Source organism: Cydia fagiglandana, chromosome Z (genome assembly GCF_963556715.1).
Source record: "Cydia fagiglandana chromosome Z, ilCydFagi1.1, whole genome shotgun sequence".
In the NCBI taxonomy this organism is placed as follows: Eukaryota; Metazoa; Arthropoda; class Insecta; order Lepidoptera; family Tortricidae; genus Cydia; species Cydia fagiglandana.
Genome location: NC_085959.1, coordinates 24174713 through 24190722, shown reverse-complemented (window position 1 = coordinate 24190722; position 16010 = coordinate 24174713). Strand labels below are relative to the sequence as shown.

General features: G+C 37.4%; 1 protein-coding gene across 1 annotated transcript; it reads left to right on the top strand.

The window, feature by feature from the left end:
* Positions 1 to 8967: 8967 nt before the first annotated feature.
* Positions 8968 to 13356, top strand: LOC134678362 (uncharacterized protein K02A2.6-like). Its single transcript, XM_063536912.1, has one exon. It carries the CDS (start codon positions 9032 to 9034, stop codon positions 13286 to 13288), a length of 4257 nt encoding a protein of 1418 aa, XP_063392982.1. The 5' UTR covers positions 8968 to 9031; the 3' UTR covers positions 13289 to 13356.
* The last annotated feature ends 2654 nt before the right edge of the window (positions 13357 to 16010 follow it).

Here is a 16010-nt window from a genome sequence, read left to right as displayed (position 1 = left end):
GTGCTGGAGTTGAGGAATATTTTGATTGTAATAATCTTGTGATTCTTGCAAAACAATTATTGGCCTCCATGCATGGGATGAGAAATCTGGGTGTTATCCATTTGCCATTACAAACAGGTTTTGTTTTGGAGTCAATGGAAGCATGCAAACTATTTGGTGATTTGACTATAGTCCTTGTTTTTCATAGATAACCTAACTTTATTGAGTTTTTACCTTGGTGGAACTCGGTATTGTGGACAGCAATGTGTATATTCTAGCATGATTATTTTTGGAAGCAGGCCGTGTTGCAAATGTTTGGTTTATAAGTTATTTTATAATTGCTTAAGTTCATTGCGTGATTAAAATACTCTAACGCATATAGGACTTATTTCGTAAAATTTTGGCTTATTTTATCAATAAGAATTCTGGCGTAACTCACAATAGCATTTTATAAAAGATCTGTTAGGGTTAAACTGAGTATTTTGAAAGATTTTTTATGAGGTTTATTCATTTTAGGAATGATATCAATTAAATATTGTTATTCAAGAAATAGAAAATACTTCGAGTTCAGAAAACTTGTGTAAATAGTTGATTTCCTTTTGTTTACCATATAAATATTTCATTCAAACGAGTTTTCAGACACGAGTATTGCGTAATGTAATGATTGTATTGTGGGGTTTGCGGAATGTATATATTAAAGGGTGGATATTACAATGGTAATTAAAATATATATATATATATATATATATATATATATATATAAAAAAAAAACAAATTAGAATTTTTGTGTTTAGGGAATTTTGTTTATCTTGATCATGTTTATAATGACGTTGGGTTTTTGAACAGAACTTAGACTTTGAACAGACTTGAGAGACAGAGTGAAACGTAAGACAAAATAAAGGTAAAGGTAAAGGTTAAGGTAAAGGTTAAGGTAAAGGTTAAGGTAAAGGTTAAGGTTAAGGTAAAGGTTAAGGTTAAGGTAAAGGTAAATGTTAAGGTAAAGGTTAAGGTAAAGGTTAAGGTAAAGGTTAAGGTAAAGGTTAAGGTAAAGGTTAAGGTTTTGGTAAAGGTAAAGGTTAAGGTAAAGGTTAAGGTAAAGGTTTGAAGGTAAAGGTATTGGTTTAAAGGTAAAACAGAATGTTCTGAGGTAAATCAGAATATTCTGAGAGACAGTGAGAGACTGAGAAAGAGAGAAAGTTTTCGTTCAAAAACACAAAGTTAAAAATATGATCAACAAAGTTATGGATATTTCGAATATTTGAGATTAGGTCTGGGGGGAACAGGGGATCGTGAAGGGATTACAACGATCATTGTCAAGGAAATTTTGGTGTTAGGCTAGTTTAAAAGATACCAGTTTTAGGTATATTTCTTTGATAATGTGACACTCTACATGATGCAAATTTAATTTACACACCTGTAATCAATCTCAGGGTAAATCAATGAAAGATATTTTGAACTTTCAAGTATTTATTAGTTGTTTTGCCTTAGATTGGATATGGACATCACGCCATGAAAGGTAATTCTGGTTGGATTACGAAAAATTGCGAGCTGGTTATTGGAACATGGGAATATTATTGTGGGAGGTTATACATAATAAAAGGAATAGTCATTCTTGGAGAAGACTGCCTTGTCTCCTCGTCAGTCCGTGCAACGTGGACGTGGTATCTGTATGTTAAGAAAAGTTAGCTTAAGGATACCAGGCGATTGGGCATAAGTAGTTTCTATTAGAGAATGTATTGATTCACAACCAGTGCACTTTATCCGAGAGTGGAAATTCTGGCCTCTTTATAATTTTGACTCATGAATTTAATTTAATCGTTAAGGTTTGTAATTTTTTCTGGATTGACTGGTTATTACTGAGTAATGGTCATTTTTACAAAACACACTTATAATTTTCTCTATTTGATGATACTATCAACTTTGTGATTGGTAGTTAATCAGATGGGGTGAAATTACATCTTGGGGGGAGAAATATCGATAACCTTATCATTTTGGGGTGCGAATTGTTTTCTGTTTATAGAACAGGCGTTCTAATCACGTCAAACAACTTCGAAAGGGAGAACTCAATAACACACCTCTCATTCTCTCTCCGTTAACACGTACAACAACTGAAGCCACACGTGATCGTCTAGTGGTTAGGACCCTACGTTGTAATCCTGGTCACGGCACCAACTGAAATGAACCCCTTTCTGAACTCTACTTATCTAGACGATGACGGCCCAATAATACCCCAACATTCACCCCTAAAATAAAACACTTGAAAGTTTCCCTAAACTGAATACTTACCATAATTAAATCTAACCTTATCAGGACCAGGGCTCCATGCATGTGTGGCTTATCTTACAAACTAATTGGCCAGGCTTGTGATCAAGTGATAGGACTCTACACTGCGAAGAGTAGCAACTCAGATTCTTTAGAGAGAGAGAGGTATATTATTAAAGCAAACAACAGAATAAATTTCAAGGCATTTATTAACTGAAAAATTGATTTTATATTATTTTGATTGAGTGGTTTTGTTTTTGTTTATTTGTTTTAATCCCTAAGAAGCTACCTGCCTAAACTGATCCTAAAAAGACTCTACTATGATTTCGGAACCTGCTTTTACTGGTAGAAAGAAATCACGAAAGAAAACTAAGCCAGTATGCCTATCAACGCGATTAGCTTTTAAAAACGAAACGAAAATCTAAATCTCATACTAAAAGACTAAAATCTCTGAATAAATTCAAAGCTATTGTACAAAAATTCGCAAAGCTAGGTGTCCCTACTAAAAATGAATATAAACAGAATCAATTCAATTGAATTTCTTTGACGTGAAGGCTTGCAGAAGCGAAGGCTCCATGACCGCATAAATCCTGTAAATTATCTAAGCAGTAGTATTCTGACAGACAATGCCTAAGTTTTACATGCTTCCTTTTACAAATTTTACCCGCAAACAAAACCAGATTAAAGCCCATATATAAATACATACAAATAAATTATAAACTGTTCAAGTTTCAATCATTATTTATAAATGGTTATGAACACAGAATGCAGGAGAGGTTCTCTTACCCCCACAGACTTACGGCTTCGTTCAACTATCCGTTGTTCACCATATCATGAAATCTGAACAGGTTTTTGGCATACTTTTTTACGCCAGGCCTTATTCTTCTTACAAGGCTTCATTCTAATTTTATTCACATTTTATAAATCACTCAATTTTTCTTAAGCAAAAGCACATTATTTTTCATTATTTCAGTATCAAATCTCTTTTAGAATCAAAATTTCCATGTTTAATATCAATAGCACATAATTTCATATTGCCATAGTTGAAGCTTTTTTATTTAATATCACTCTATTTTAAAGAAGATCATAGAAAACAATTCATTTGCTCAAAAGTTATTTGGAAGAGATAAGTTCACCTTTATACAAATGATTAATGTTATTTTTCCTGTTTTGTTTTGATTTTTGTACAATAAAGTGTTTTTCTACTACTACTACAATAAAATTCGCATTGCCAAAATATTCTAAAGTAAAGACCAGTATTAAGTTTTTCAAATTAAAAGAAAACACAACTTTATGAATTTATAAACACTCACCCGGAGAATTGAAGGCTTCTATGAAGTGGGTAGCTCAGGATTCCCTGGCCCCGCTCTGATGCTCGGCTACCTGGCCCTTGTAGCTCTGCAAGCAGCTCCCGTTGCCCGAAGTTGTTCGGAGAATGCCCGCTAGGGCTCAGCTGATGTCTCTAGGGCTCCTCTGGACTCCAGAGGCTCCGCCGTAGGTCTTCGGTGACTCCACTTCGCTGATGGTCTTCTGTCTTCTGTGGCTGGCGTCCCGGGCTGCGCAGGCTCCGCTAGGGCTCCGCTTCGGTCCCTGGGGCTTCTCTGGATCTCTTCCTTCTTCTTGGTTCTTCTCCTGGAGCTCTTCTTGGTTTGGCTGCTGTAGACTGAATGTATCTCCTAGGCTTTTGGCCCGTCTATTTATACCCCCTAAATTTTGGTATTATTTTGTTTTGTTCGTAACCATGGTTACAATCGTCGACTTCGTCACCATCGTCACCATCGTCGCCTAAAATATCTTTGTACTCTTCTAACAACCACATCATGCATTTTTTTTAGCTAGGGAGTGCAAGCAAATTTGAACTTTATATATATGAAATTAAGGTCCATTTTTCAATGACCCCGTATACTGCAAAATTTCCTATGAAAATTGTTTTTCTTACTTTTTACAAAAATTACTAGTTTTTAAGTGATTTTTTAAGCTAAATTGGATGTATTTATTTTTTATCTACGATTTTCAATAAATTTCTTCCATCAAAACTCTATACTTTTGAAGTAATGGACAAAAACAATCTAACATTTTATTTGCATGTTTATGTGGAGTTTTTTAGTATTTCCACTCTTATTTATGGCTAAAACTAATTCTTAAGCTTATAATCTAATTTACTATGGCATTATTTAACAATACAAACACTATTTTCATGTTTTTTTTACAACTGAACTTTCCTTGCAAAATTCCATTAGTACTAGTAAAAATGTGATCTTTTATTATTTAAATGTCCCATTTTTATATACAATATGCTTTATAAATTGACTAGAATACACTACTCTCATACTTCCAAATTCCCCTGGTCTCACAATGGCATACAAAATTAGCTTTTCTTGGTCTATATTCATACATAAATACACTCAAGAATTATATGCAAATTTTAGCTTTTAAGACATTATAAAATGTCAATGCCTTACTTAATTACATTCTACATAAATGAATCATGATATGCTTCTATAGTTTTAACAATTATTAGCAAGAACAGGTTCTCATTTTTCAATTTATTTGCTTATTCCATATATGTATGAAGGAAATATTTATTTTAATGGATTGACTAATTATTAAATTCCTATGTACCATACACATATAATGACTCATTTTACAATGAAATTATGTATATCAGTTCTCTAGTTTTGTAGAAATTAACAAAATTAAGTTTTTTTATATCAAGCGAACACTAATATTGTCATACTTAGCCATAAGTGATGTCTACAATGTCTTATGTAAACCATATATCTTTCTATCAATTTATTTATTTACAGTTTATATAAAACATCTCTACATATAATCAAACTTATAATTAATTAGTTTAATGATAACAGAGAACATTTTTATGAATAAATTTATTTTTCCCAATAATTCTTTTCTATGTAAAAACATCTTTATATGTAACTAAATGCCCATAACTTTGATGAACGAGCACAGAGGTCATCTGTCTCGTTTCACCCTGCAAATGGATTACTCTTAAACATAACTAAGTCTAACATTATGCTTTTCTCGGGACGTCTTGTTAAAGTGCCTCCTTGTTTTGCAAATACCCCAGTGACAATATGCGATGAAATATACTATATAAACTAAACTCTGCGCTAGATTGTGTGGTGCCGTTTTTGCCTTGCGAAACTAAAACCCCTTTTATCTCAGGACGCCTTAAGATCTGTGTACTAATATGCACATTTCCACTCATTTGTATCGTACGGAACAATAATATGGGGAAATTCTTGAGATGCAAAACGAGTTTTAATGATTCATAAACGCATTTTAGCTCGAGTTAATACTAGACAATCGTGTAGGGATCTGTTTGTAGAATTTTGCGTTATGACGTTTCCTTATACTTATCTTTTTGAAATCATAATGTACGCGAGAAACAATATACTGATTTTAAACGGTTCACGTTGAGGGTATAAACGTCTGTTCCACGGGTCGGCTAAGAACGGTCCCTCGCCGTATGGCCCTTGCTCAGAAAAACGCTAACTATTATGAACGAGTTCCGGCCGTTAAAAGAAATGAACTGTGTGATCAAGCATTCAAACGCCGATTACTTAAAATATTTTTTGTTGGATAAACCGTTGTATTCTGTTAGTGAATTTATATATAAGCGGTTATCACACGATTTTTACGATCCGCATTCCGCCCGGTGTGCGAGCAGGACATCTCTATAATATACCTACCTCTATGGATAATTGCATAGCGAGCGCTGGCTCGCTCATTCAGCGGAGCAGCGCGAGGATCTTAAAAATCAGTGCGATAACCGCTTATATATACCTAATACAAAACAGTAACGAGGGAAAAAAAGTTTCTTACTAGGTATGAAAGAATTATTAAATGTAAAAGAGTTGTAAAGAAAAACTGTGGCTTGTGGTTGTAAATCCAGATATTGTTATTATTGTCTCACAAAAATCAATCACAGTTGCGCTTCTTCAAAAGCCTTTGCTGACTCAATCTCACTCCGTACATAGACAGCGATCTCAGGATCTGTTTGAATAAATAAAATGTGTTCTCCGTTCTATTCAGATTTTCCGTATCATATATATTATTCATAATGGTTATATTGGTTATTTTTTAATAAAAGTAGTAATGAAAACGGCCTTTTTGCCGCGCTATATGAGAATATTTCTTCTATCGGGTTCCCGTCATTTCGGCAGTGTTGCACACGCCCTCTTCACGGAGTAACTGATTAAAGTTCACAAACATTGGTCTTTCTTTTATACTGATGTATTACGTCACGTAAGTCATAAGGATCGGGGCCCGCATAAAATGTGCATTACCTAGTCTGAATAAATAAACGCTCTTATCCTTACATTCTGGGAGGGGATTTGTGGGATGCCTTAAGCGAGAGTGGGCGTATCGAATTTTCTTAAACTGGCGAATGTCTACCGATTACATAGGTACCTACCTACATATTTTTGAGTTTGTTGAAAAATACTTTATATATATTTTCACAATAAAAAGTGTGTCAAATGAATCAATCACAAACAGCAGACACTTTCGCATTTATAATTGTATAAATTATTATGGATATACGCGTTTCCAATTAAAGAAGTGTCCACTTCACAATATATGTATTTACTTATTATTATTACAAATCAGACGGACACATGGAAAATTACAAAATATTAAGGTTAACGTTTTTCCATATTAGCTACGGAATACTAAAATAGCGCAGACATAGGTAGGTTAGGTAACTTACGTCTTTTTCGTGCCTAGGAATACTTCTGCTGTGTGTGATTAGGTACATTATATATCTTAACAATAGGTATGTATGTATGTCACTTTATTGCACATAAACAGGTTTACATAAAACGGACAAAAACAAAACAAAAATAAAAATGTTAACAATATCATATTTTTTCCAGTATTTCCAGCTTATCGGTTAAACAAAACTTCTGAAGAACCTGATGTGGCTTTGAATAAATTATCAAGTGGCTCAGCAAAGATAAAATGTAATGTTAAAACTTTATTCCATTTAAACAGATATTGCTTCCACGAAGTGGGTAAACTCAAGGAATTAGCAGACGTTATGGGTTGAACCAAACGATCAATAAAGCACGAATTATTTGTAATGGCACTAATTTTCTCTTGAGCGTCATATTAATAATCTTTTAAGTGAAGTTATCGTATTTATATAGTTCAAGGTTAAGTTACGCTTTGGTTTAGATTGTTTATAGTTGGAAAGTAAATAACTAAGTCTTTATAGGTTTATAGGTCCAATTAACGAATCAAACTAGGTTAAGTCTTGGGCGTTATGAATGTATCTGCATTATCTGCAAGGTAAACTATTAGATAATGGTGACCTAATGTGATGAAATTAAAAGAGAAATATTTTATTCGTATCTATCAGACTTTGCAATAAAGACGTCTTGAAAGACCGATTGATAGAGTATTAAGCTTGATCGATGTTACTTGTCGTTACTAGACCTGACAAATTGTCTTGGAGAGTTTAATCTAAAACCAAGTGGCTGCCGAAAATATATTTAGAATTTAAAATCAAATAGTAACTTATCACAATTTCTGATTTTGATTCTCTAGCAGTCTGTTATCCCTTAATGGTAAAATGATAATGATAACTACATTTTTAAAACACGTTGGCACAGAATAAGTAATAGTATTATCATACAGAACGGACACGCACCGCCCCGCCCCGACTCGGATTACCTCGCCCCGCGACTGAGTTCTGACGGACTCCTGACATACTCTCAGTTCGGCTAGCAACGCCGCGGCGCGATGACGCAACGTTCAAAATGCCGATGTATTTTGCGATGTATGGTTGTTTTTCGAATTCACGAAATAAAGAACATTTATTTTTATTATACATATATTAGTAGCGTTTTGTAATTATTTATATTTAGTCCACACTAATTGTGTATCGACAATTCGACATGACATTTTTGGTAATTTATTGCCGCACCATACTTTACGTAATATTTTACGGCCTTTACGGGTTACGGGTGAGTTCGCATATACGTTCAAATAATATTAGCTGTGACCTGTGAATAGAATAGTTTATTATAGCAAGGATCTAGGAGAAAATACCATCTTGTAAATTATGTTTGTTTCTTTAATTTCAGGAATAAAAATGTTTGATATTTACGTTACGAGTACAACGATAACGCTCCGTGAACTCAAAAACATGTAAATAGTAGCCCTAAGCGACTTACTCACACAATGACGCGTGTACAGACGTGCCGTTCACACATATACACGCAAACGAGTTTTGATGTATGGCGTGTCCGCCCTGTGACGTTGGTTAACTTGTATAACGCCACTACTTTCATGACTTCTAAATCTTCTTTTTGATGCCATTTCAGAAGGCATTCCACGTGCATTGCCTAATACAAACTCTATTATTAAGTAGTTGTATAATACATATGTACATACTCGTAGTTCGGTAGGTACTCCATTCGTTCTCGTCATTTTTTAAACTGACACACAATTACGACGAGATGTTGACGGTTGGGTCTCCTGAGGATCCCTCGTAGAGAGGCGAAACAAGTGTCGAATAGTTTTGGTGGTGGTTTGTTATATTTGCGTATTTATTTTTACGGAGGGAGGGAGTTGATGGTAGGTAAAAATACTTATATGTACTTGTTGTATATGTATGCAACTACCTATGCATGTGTGTGTGGCTGCGCCCACCACCCATCTTACTTACGTGAATAAAGCAGTGTGCTATTAACCAACGCTTGTATCACTCGTCTCCTCGGCCCTATATTTATCAGTGGCGACGTTTACCCACATTTTAAAAAAGATGAGTGCTGTTTTCGGTGTCCTTCCGACTTTTGACCATAACGTACAAGTTTGGAAAAATTATAAAAGTCGCGTGTGTCAGTGGTTCATCGCTAATAATATTACAGCGGCTACAGATGCACAGGGACAGAAACGACGAGCGATTTTGTTAAGCGCATTCAATGACAGCTCATACGAGCTCGCAGCGCATTTGGCGCTGCCCAAAGACGTCCAAGAAGTGCCGTACGAGGACATCTTAAAATTACTGGACGACCACTTCACTCCCAAGTTAACCGGGTTCGGCGAGCGGCACAACTTTTACTCGGCAACGCAGCAACGAGAGGAGTCATACCCGCAGTGGGCCGCTAGACTGCGAGGACTGTCAATGCATTGTGCGTTTAATAACGTAGAAGAAGCATTGCGCGACCGTTTCGTTATGGGGATGCTGCCGGGCAGGGAAAAAGAAAAATTGTACGCTCAAGATTTATCCGCGTTAACATTAGCGAAGGCGGTAGAACTTGCTGAAAACATTCGTCGCGCGCGGGCAGGCGCGGCCGTGGCCGGCGCCGGCGCCGGCGCCGCTGCCGCAACTCCGGGATCGTCGGAATCATCAGCCTCCGAGTTATTTAAGATCGCGCGTGGTGGTAAAAACGAGGGAAGTGCAAAGGTGAAGTGTTCGGTGTGCGGCTACACCAACCATAGTGCGTCACAGTGTCGTTTCGCTAAGTTTACATGTAAAAAGTGTAATAAAAAAGGGCATCTCCGTAAGATGTGCACTAGCGTAAATTACGTTAATGTAGCGGCAGATTGTCAGGGCGATAACGACGACGACGGTAAGTTATATTACATTCGATCTTTTAGGGGCGAGCCTATGGTTGAAACGGTAAAAATCAATGGTCAAAAGTTGAAATTTGAAATCGACACTGGTTCCGCGGTGACCGTTGTTTCTTACATTACGTACAAAATGCATTTTAAAGACGTACCATTGTTACCTACAAAAAAAAGATTAGTCACTTATTCAGGCCAACATCTACAATGTAAGGGTAATGCACGGTCGAGGGTAGAATACGCGGGTAGCACTCACGCATTAAACGTGTATGTTGTTAACGACGACGGCCCGCCGTTGCTAGGCAGAGATTTTATTGCTTTGTTTCAATTGCAACTTGCACCTGTGCAATCTGTGCATTATTGTAATGATAAATTACCGGTAGGTAGCACTGACTTGGAAAAACAGTATCCCAAACTATTTTCAGGTAAATTAGGGTTATTCAATAAGTATAAAGTCAACTTAAGGCTTAAAGAGGACGCAAAACCTGTTTTTTTTAGAGCGCGGCCTGTAGCGTTCGCATTACGTGATACCGTTAGCAAAGAAATTGATAGGCTTGTTAATTTAGGGGTTCTGAAGCCAGTTGATCATTCCGAGTATGCCTCACCTGTAGTGCCAGTTTTAAAGAAAAATGGGTCAGTGCGTTTATGCGCAGATTATTCCGTCAGCATAAATAAACAGTTGCTTATCGATCAATATCCCTTGCCAACGATAAACGAATTGTTTTCAAAGTTATACGGGGGGAAAACATTCACAAAGTTAGATCTGTCCATGGCATACAACCAGTTCGAGCTAGACGAAGATTCACAAAAGTTGACTTGCATAAACACGCACCGTGGATTATTTCGCTTTACACGTCTCGTTTTTGGGCTGGCTTCTGCGCCAGCAATATTTCAGCGAGCCATGGAATGTGTGCTCGCAGGCCTCGACGGCGTGCTGTGTCTGCTCGATGACGTGCTCATCACGGGCGCCGACGCCGCCCAACACCAGGCCAGGTTAAAGGTAGTGTTGCAAAGACTACAGGATGCGGGACTGGTATTGCAGCGCGAAAAGTGTGAGTTTTTTAAGGACGAGATTAGCTATTTAGGCTATATAATAAATAAAGAAGGCTTAAAAAAATCACCAGACAAAATTAAAGCTATAGTCGAAGCCCCGGTGCCAACAAACATTAATCAGTTACAATCATTTTTAGGGCTAAGTAACTACTACAGAAATTTTGTTCCGGGCGCCTCCACCATACTCAGTCCACTATATGACCTACTTAAAAAAAATACAAAGTGGGAGTGGTCAGAGTTGCATAACGACGCTTTTAACAAAATTAAAAGTCATCTGGTGTCTGATCAGGTTCTTACACACTTTAACCCCAAAGCAAAACTTTTTCTGACCTGTGATGCATCACCTAGTGGCCTTGGGGCTATTCTGTCACAGATGGATTCGGACGGAGTCGAGCGGCCGGTCGCATTTGCCTCGCGCACTCTAAACCCCGCTGAGAAAAGGTACGCGCAAATACAGCGGGAAGCAACCGCAATAATCTATGCAGTGCGACGCTTCCATCAGTATCTGTACGGCAGGGCAGAGCCGTTTGTGTTACGAACGGACCACAAGCCTTTAACTTCAATATTTGGGCCCTACAAAGGTATCCCCGAGGTCTCAGCTAATCGTTTACAAAGGTATGCACTATTTCTCAGCGGTTATAATTATACAATAGAATATGTGCGTAGTGCAGACAATAGTGCCGACTTTCTGTCTCGGGCAAGCCTGCCGGGGGAGCGCGGGCGGGGCGCGGAGCCGGCACTCGCCGATAGTGATAAGGCCGCATATGTTTGTTTTGTTACAGACGGGGCTAAACCATTAACTCTAAATGAATTACAGGTAGGTACCAAGACAGATGCAATATTAAATATCGTAATTGGGTATATCCTCAATGGTTGGCCGAATAAAATTACCGATGTGCGTCTGAAGCCTTACCATTTATGTAGAACACAGTTAGCTGTAGAAAATGGTATTATTATGCGAGGTCACAAAGCGGTAGTTCCACAGTCGCTACGCGATAAAGTTCTGGCAGAACTACATACGTCACACCTGGGAATAGTTAAAACCAAAGCTGAGGCTCGGGCTCGATTCTGGTTTCCAGGTATCGACAGGGCTTTGGAGATGTTTTTGGGTTCGTGTGAGGTATGCCAGCAGTTGCGGCCGTCCCCGCCCCGCGCGCCGCCTGCGCCGTGGCCCCAGACTGCGCGCTGTTTTGAAAGGTTACACATTGATTTCCTCGGACCGCTATATGGCCATACGTATTTAGTAATCGTGGATACTTATAGTAAATGGCTCGAGGTATACCCCATGGTTAGTACGACATCCACGGCCGTAGTAGACAAGTTATGCGATTTTATTTCCAGATTCGGGTTACCAAAAACAATAGTGAGTGACAATGGTACTGCTTTTTGCTCACAAGAATTTATTAGATTTTGTGACCTTAACGACATAAAACATGTTACGTCACCGGCCTACCACCCCGCCAGTAACGGCCAGGCCGAGAGTTTTGTTAAGATCACAAAAAAGGGTATTAAGTCGAGTATGTTAACGGGTAAAAATGATAGACAGAGGCGGTTACTCTTATTAAGATATTTAATGGATTATCGCAATTCAATGCATTCAACCACAGGCTGCGCTCCGTCACAATTAGTATTCGGTCATAAAATGAGATGTAGGCTTGATGTGTCGAATCCATCCTCGGAGTTGTCGCCCTTACCATCTGCCGAGTCCGCGATTAATAAACCTGTAAAAACTCAACAGTGTTCACCATGTAAAGAATACGAGTCACGTAATTTTAAAAAAGGCGAGTTAATACTTTACAAAAAGTATGAAAACAAATCTCAATTTAACTGGTGCAAAGGGACAATAGATAAAAGAATTGGTAAAGTTTTATATTTAATCAAAGACTATTATACAGATAGTATTGTGAAAAAACATAAAAATCAAATAGTCAGATACAATGGTACCATAGCGAATGACAGCCCAGGGGACCTAAGTTTAACAGATGTGGATGAGTACTTACCATCTGTAGACCCTCCTCCGCCGCCGCCGCCGTCGCTTCCGCCGCCGCCGTCGCTTCCGCCGCCGCCGTCGCTTCCGCCGCCGCCGCCGCCGCCGCCGCCGTCGCCGCCCTCGCCGACTCCGTCACCGCCAACGATCGATGGGGGCAGTGTTCCCCCTCCAGATCCGTCGTCTCCGTCTGGTGACACTCCAGAGCTCTCGCGGGAGGGGAAAGGGTCAGTGCCAAGTGACGCCGAGTTCCAAGAAGCGGAATCTTTTACGGACAGTTCTGAAGACACAGACACAGAGATGGTCCCCACTGAGGCTGAGCAACAAAGTGCCCAATCGGTGCGCTCAGATGCGCGAAACAGATTACGACGCCGTTCAAAATTAAATGTAGATTTTAAGAAATATTTTTAGGATATTAGTAATATAGAGGGAGGGGTGTTGTATATGTATGCAACTACCTATGCATGTGTGTGTGGCTGCGCCCACCACCCATCTTACTTACGTGAATAAAGCAGTGTGCTATTAACCAACGCTTGTATCACTCGTCTCCTCGGCCCTATATTTATCAAGTAAGTATAACACTGAGTAACTAGTAAATTAGCAGTGTTTATTTGTCTCTTTAAAGCTGTGTAAAGCCACAGCAATTTTAGGTCTTAAGCCCCATCTTGCTCCTGCCATTCGACAGTAGGTATGTACGTATTATTGGGTCTTGAATATTTTACTAGTCTCTGGTAATAGAGTTATTACTGTTACCCTTTAGGTACGGATTAAAAAGGCTATCTGTTTCAAGGAAAGCTTATGAACAAAATATGTTTTACTATTGCTATGCGTCAATATGGTATCATAATATACAACATTCTTCATTGTGTAACAAATGGTTCCACTCTGACAGGCGGCATCCATAATTAATTTGGTCAGTAGGCGCAACACACGCAGCTTGTGGTGCAGAATAATTTTATTATTCTTTGTATCTCGTTCTTTGTTGTGGTTTATCATTACACAAATAAAATCAATACCACAGAATTATGTGCCAATTCTTGTCACCACAACCCTACCACCTCCATACCACCGCACCGTAAAGCGATAAACATTTTAAAACAACCTGTTAACATTTTTATTTTATCGAATTAGCGAGCGAAGCGAAGTTCTTACATTTAACTTGGAACACACTGCTTGCTAGGTTATTTGAAATCTACTGATTTAGTTTAGTTAGTGTATAAGCTTTGTATAAGTAGTTCATAAATGCCTTAAATTATACTGTGAATGTCGTCCTATAATGGCTAAAATATGATAGTAGTGCTTACTATTATTGTATATTAATGTTGTTTGTTATATTGTATTTTATTGCAACTGTATTTTATGTGCATTTCAAACACAATCTTGTATTGTTGATGAATAAATAAGATATGATAGGGGAACGTCGGATGTAATTAAATGTGTTTAAACTACGCTATCAGAGGATAGTTTGTTACCCAATAACTTCATACCTAATTCAAATGGAATAGGGCAAATTTATTTATGGGGGCATAAATATTTTAGGGAAGATTATATTTATTTATTAATTATTAATTGAAAGTGAGGGGGTCTTGCTATTCTGGTCATCTTGTTTGCAAGCATGAAAATATGGTTGAGTGCTTCATTTATATATAAGGTTTACTCGGGTAATTCCGAATGTCGAAAACCGTCGGATAATTCCGAAAAGAGACTTTTATTATGATGGAATTAAGGGTGATTTTCATCTGAATTTCGGAATTATCCGACATTCGGTATTACCCGAATACACTATTTTAAATGGTGTTTTTTATTTTTTTAAACCATAAACATAATTAATAACAAACTTAGAATAAAAAGTAACCTAATATTAAAACTACCTACAAAACCAAAACTAATACCTAAAAAATATATAAGTATATAAAATAATGTGGGTGATCAAGCCGAATATGTATATATTAGGCACATTTATTATTTTACACTAATTGGCATAATATAGATATTTGAAACATTACGGAAACGAAACATTACCGCTTACCACAGACAGTTTATTTTAACCTCTAGGGTGACTTAAATCTATCAGTTAAGGTCTCCATAGACATTGCAATAAAGCGCACGCGGTTCAATCGCATTATAATAAGTACTTAGTTTTTGACAAACCACGAGTTCTCCGTTCGGGGTAAACTTACTAGGGTTAAGGCAGTATTTTCCTTTTTTAACTTCAACCAAACAAAAACTATATTCACCGGGTGCATTACTTCATTGCCATAATTGATGATTAAAAAACTCTTCATGTCTTAGGGATTTACAAAAAATGTTAATGAAACTCAATAAGTTCACATAAATACCTAACTTATGTTAGGTACTGGAAATAGTATAATAAAAGTCACTTTGCGCCGGAAACGTTGATTGATCAAACCTTTCCCGGAATGACAAGACATTTCAGCACAAGTATAGGGGAGAGTGGGTAATAGTGACTTACGGGTAACAGTGAATAAAATGCCGCTGTTCGTGTATTTACGCACACAAACACATGTACTCTTGTCAAACGTTGGCCTCGAGCGTTCCCCCCGCGCCGCGCCAGTACCGCCATAGTAAGTAGCAAATTAAATTTTTACGTGTTTTTTAAAAGTGTGTTGTGTCAAATTCTTTAAGGATTTTCTGTGTTTGTGGATTATTTAGTGTTGTGTAGTTTTTCGGTTAGCCTAAAATGCTATTATTTTGCCCTTAACAAGAGTCTATAATTTATTCCGAATTTTTGGTTTCAGTAACGATGGTTGGGTCACAATGGAAAATTTCAACTTTCAACAAATATACTTCAATATATATATATATATATTTGTTCTTTACACTTCGCTCATTACTTTATATTTTCTCGTCTTTTAGGTTACAAAATGCCTCGAAATAGGACAAGGAAGACTAAGATCCGAAATTAGTTCACTCCGAGGAAGAAGGACCGTTTGAAGAAACAGAAACTGATTTTGGTATCGTTGATCCAGAATGTTTCGGACAGTTGCCGACTTTTGCAAAAGAAGGCAATTTTGTCCAAGTACAGTTTGAAACAAATAATAAAAAGGTTTTTTACGCTGGAAAGGTGTTAAAAGATGCAGCAAATGGGGAAACCGAGATAAGTTTTTTAAGA

Excerpts from the sequence above, each read along its gene's own strand:
- LOC134678362 (XM_063536912.1), top strand. The coding sequence starts at position 9,032 with ATGAGTGCTGTTTTCGGTGTCCTTCCGACTTTTGACCATAACGTACAA.